Source organism: Nycticebus coucang, chromosome 8 (genome assembly GCF_027406575.1).
Source record: "Nycticebus coucang isolate mNycCou1 chromosome 8, mNycCou1.pri, whole genome shotgun sequence".
Taxonomy (NCBI): Eukaryota; Metazoa; Chordata; class Mammalia; order Primates; family Lorisidae; genus Nycticebus; species Nycticebus coucang.
Window position 1 is genome coordinate 133,132,501 of NC_069787.1, and position 2,826 is coordinate 133,135,326.

Below are 2,826 nucleotides of genomic sequence, written 5' to 3' on the forward strand. Positions count from 1 at the left end.
TCCATGATTATTTGACACCATTTGACTTTTCCTCTGGAGCTTTGTCAAGGACCCGTACAGTACTATGGCCTAAGAAACTAGGGACCTGTTTGGTGCAGTGGAGCTAAGAGGTTCTGTCTTGTTTTCAGCTGGTCTCTGCCTGACCCTAGTGAAACAGTTACTCTGGGTTGAAGTCTCAGCTGTGGAGAAATACCAGCAATTAAGTTACCCTGCTCCCTCTTCCCCCACAGGCAACAATTAGAAAAGAAAATCAAACCTTCTTACAACCACACACCCAGGGCACTACTTGAATAGTCCTTGTGTGATTGGCTTAGTTCAAAAGCTCCAAATCAATTGTCTCAGTCATCACCTGTCTCAGGTGGGAGAGTTTAAAAGGTCTCTGGCAGATTATAGGCTTCTGTGGGGGCGAGGGAGGCGATCCAGCTAGAAACTCATTGAAAAGGATCCCACATTGCAAAAAATAGGTGATCTTTAGACAGTGACTGAGTATGGATCATTTGAACGAGGCAACTCAGGGGAAAGAACATTCAGAAATGTCTAACAATGTGAGCGATCCAAAGGGTCCACCAGCCAAGATTGCCCGCCTGGAGCAGAATGGGAGCCCGCTAGGAAGAGGAAGGCTTGGGAGTACAGGTGCAAAAATGCAGGGAATGCCTTTAAAACACTCGGGCCATCTGATGAAAACCAACCTTAGGAAAGGAACCATGCTACCAGTTTTCTGTGTGGTAGAACATTATGAAAACGCCATTGAGTATGATTGTAAGGAGGAACATGCAGAATTTGTGTTGGTGAGAAAGGATATGCTTTTCAACCAGCTGATAGAAATGGCATTGCTGTCTCTAGGTTATTCACACAGCTCTGCTGCCCAGGCCAAAGGGCTAATCCAGGTTGGAAAGTGGAATCCAGTTCCACTGTCTTATGTGACAGATGCACCTGATGCCACAGTAGCAGATATGCTTCAAGACGTGTATCATGTGGTCACATTGAAAATTCAGTTACACAGTTGCCCCAAACTAGAAGACTTGCCTCCAGAACAATGGTCGCACACCAAAGTGAGGAATGCTCTGAAGGACTTACTGAAAGATATGAATCAGAGTTCATTGGCCAAGGAGTGCCCCCTTTCACAGAGTATGATCTCTTCCATCGTGAACAGCACTTACTATGCAAATGTCTCAGCAGCAAAATGTCAAGAATTTGGAAGGTGGTACAAACATTTCAAGAAGACAAAAGATATGATGGTTGAAATGGATAGTCTTTCTGAACTATCCCAGCAAGGTGCCAACCATGTCAATTTTGGCCAGCAGCCCGTCCCAGGGAACACAGCAGAGCAGCCTCCATCCCCCGCGCAGCTCTTGCATGGCAGTCAGCCCTCTATCCGGACCCCTCTTCCAAACCTGCACCCTGGGCTTGTGTCAACGCCTATCAGTCCTCAATTGGTCAACCAGCAGCTGGTGATGGCTCAGCTGCTGAACCAGCAGTATGCAGTGAATAGACTTTTAGCCCAGCAGTCCTTAAACCAACAATACTTGAACCACCCTCCCCCTGTCAGTAGATCTATGAATAAGCCTTTGGAGCAACAGGTTTCAACCAACACAGAGGTGTCTTCCGAAATCTACCAGTGGGTACGTGATGAACTGAAACGAGCAGGAATCTCCCAGGCAGTATTTGCACGTGTGGCTTTTAACAGAACTCAGGGCTTGCTTTCAGAAATCCTTCGAAAGGAAGAGGACCCCAAGACTGCATCCCAGTCTTTGCTGGTAAACCTTCGGGCTATGCAGAATTTCTTGCAGTTACCAGAAGCTGAAAGAGACCGAATATACCAAGACGAAAGGGAAAGGAGCTTGAATGCTGCCTCAGCCATGGGACCTGCCCCCCTGATAAGCACACCGCCCAGCCACCCTCCCCAGGTGAAAACAGCTACTATTGCCACTGAGAGGAATGGGAAACCAGAGAACAATACCATGAACATTAATGCTTCCATTTATGATGAGATTCAGCAGGAAATGAAGCGCGCTAAAGTGTCCCAGGCACTGTTTGCAAAGGTTGCAGCAACCAAAAGCCAGGGATGGTTGTGCGAGCTGTTGCGCTGGAAAGAAGATCCTTCTCCAGAAAACAGGACCCTGTGGGAGAACCTCTCCATGATCCGAAGGTTCCTCAGTCTTCCTCAGCCAGAACGTGATGCCATTTATGAACAGGAGAGCAACGCGGTGCATCACCATGGCGACAGGCCGCCCCATATTATCCATGTTCCAGCAGAGCAGATTCAGCAGCAGCAATAGCAGCAGCAGCAGCAGCAGCAGCAGCAGCAGGTGCCTCCCCCTCCGCAGCCGCAGCCACAGGCACAGGCCGGCCCCCGCCTCCCCCCACGGCAGCCCACTGTGGCCTCGTCCGCAGAGTCAGACGACGAGAACCGGCAGAAGACCCGGCCACGAACAAAAATTTCCGTGGAAGCCCTGGGAATCCTTCAGAGTTTCATACAAGATGTGGGCCTATACCCGGATGAAGAGGCCATCCAGACTCTGTCCGCCCAGCTTGACCTTCCCAAGTACACCATCATCAAGTTCTTTCAGAACCAATGGTATTATCTCAAGCACCATGGCAAACTGAAGGACAATTCCGGTCTAGAGGTGGATGTGGCAGAGTATAAAGAAGAGGAATTGCTTAAGGATTTAGAGGAGAGTGTCCAAGATAAAAATGCTAACACCCTTTTTTCAGTGAAACTAGAAGAGGAGCTGTCAGTGGAAGGAAATACAGACATTAATGCGGATTTAAAAGACTGAGATCAAAGTATTATTTTCACTCAACAGTGCCACTGGTATTTGCTAA

At 48.4% G+C, this 2,826-nt stretch overlaps 1 protein-coding gene across 1 annotated transcript; it reads left to right on the forward strand.

The window, feature by feature from the left end:
- The first annotated feature begins 468 nt into the window (after window positions 1–468).
- Window positions 469–2,787, forward strand: LOC128592503 (DNA-binding protein SATB1-like). The gene has a single exon (XM_053600447.1). It carries the CDS (start codon window positions 489–491, stop codon window positions 2,277–2,279), a length of 1,791 nt encoding a protein of 596 aa, XP_053456422.1. The 5' UTR covers window positions 469–488; the 3' UTR covers window positions 2,280–2,787.
- Window positions 2,788–2,826: the final 39 nt, after the last annotated feature.

Coding starts and splice junctions, on each gene's coding strand:
- LOC128592503 (XM_053600447.1), top strand. CDS start 489: ATGGATCATTTGAACGAGGCAACTCAGGGGAAAGAACATTCAGAAATG.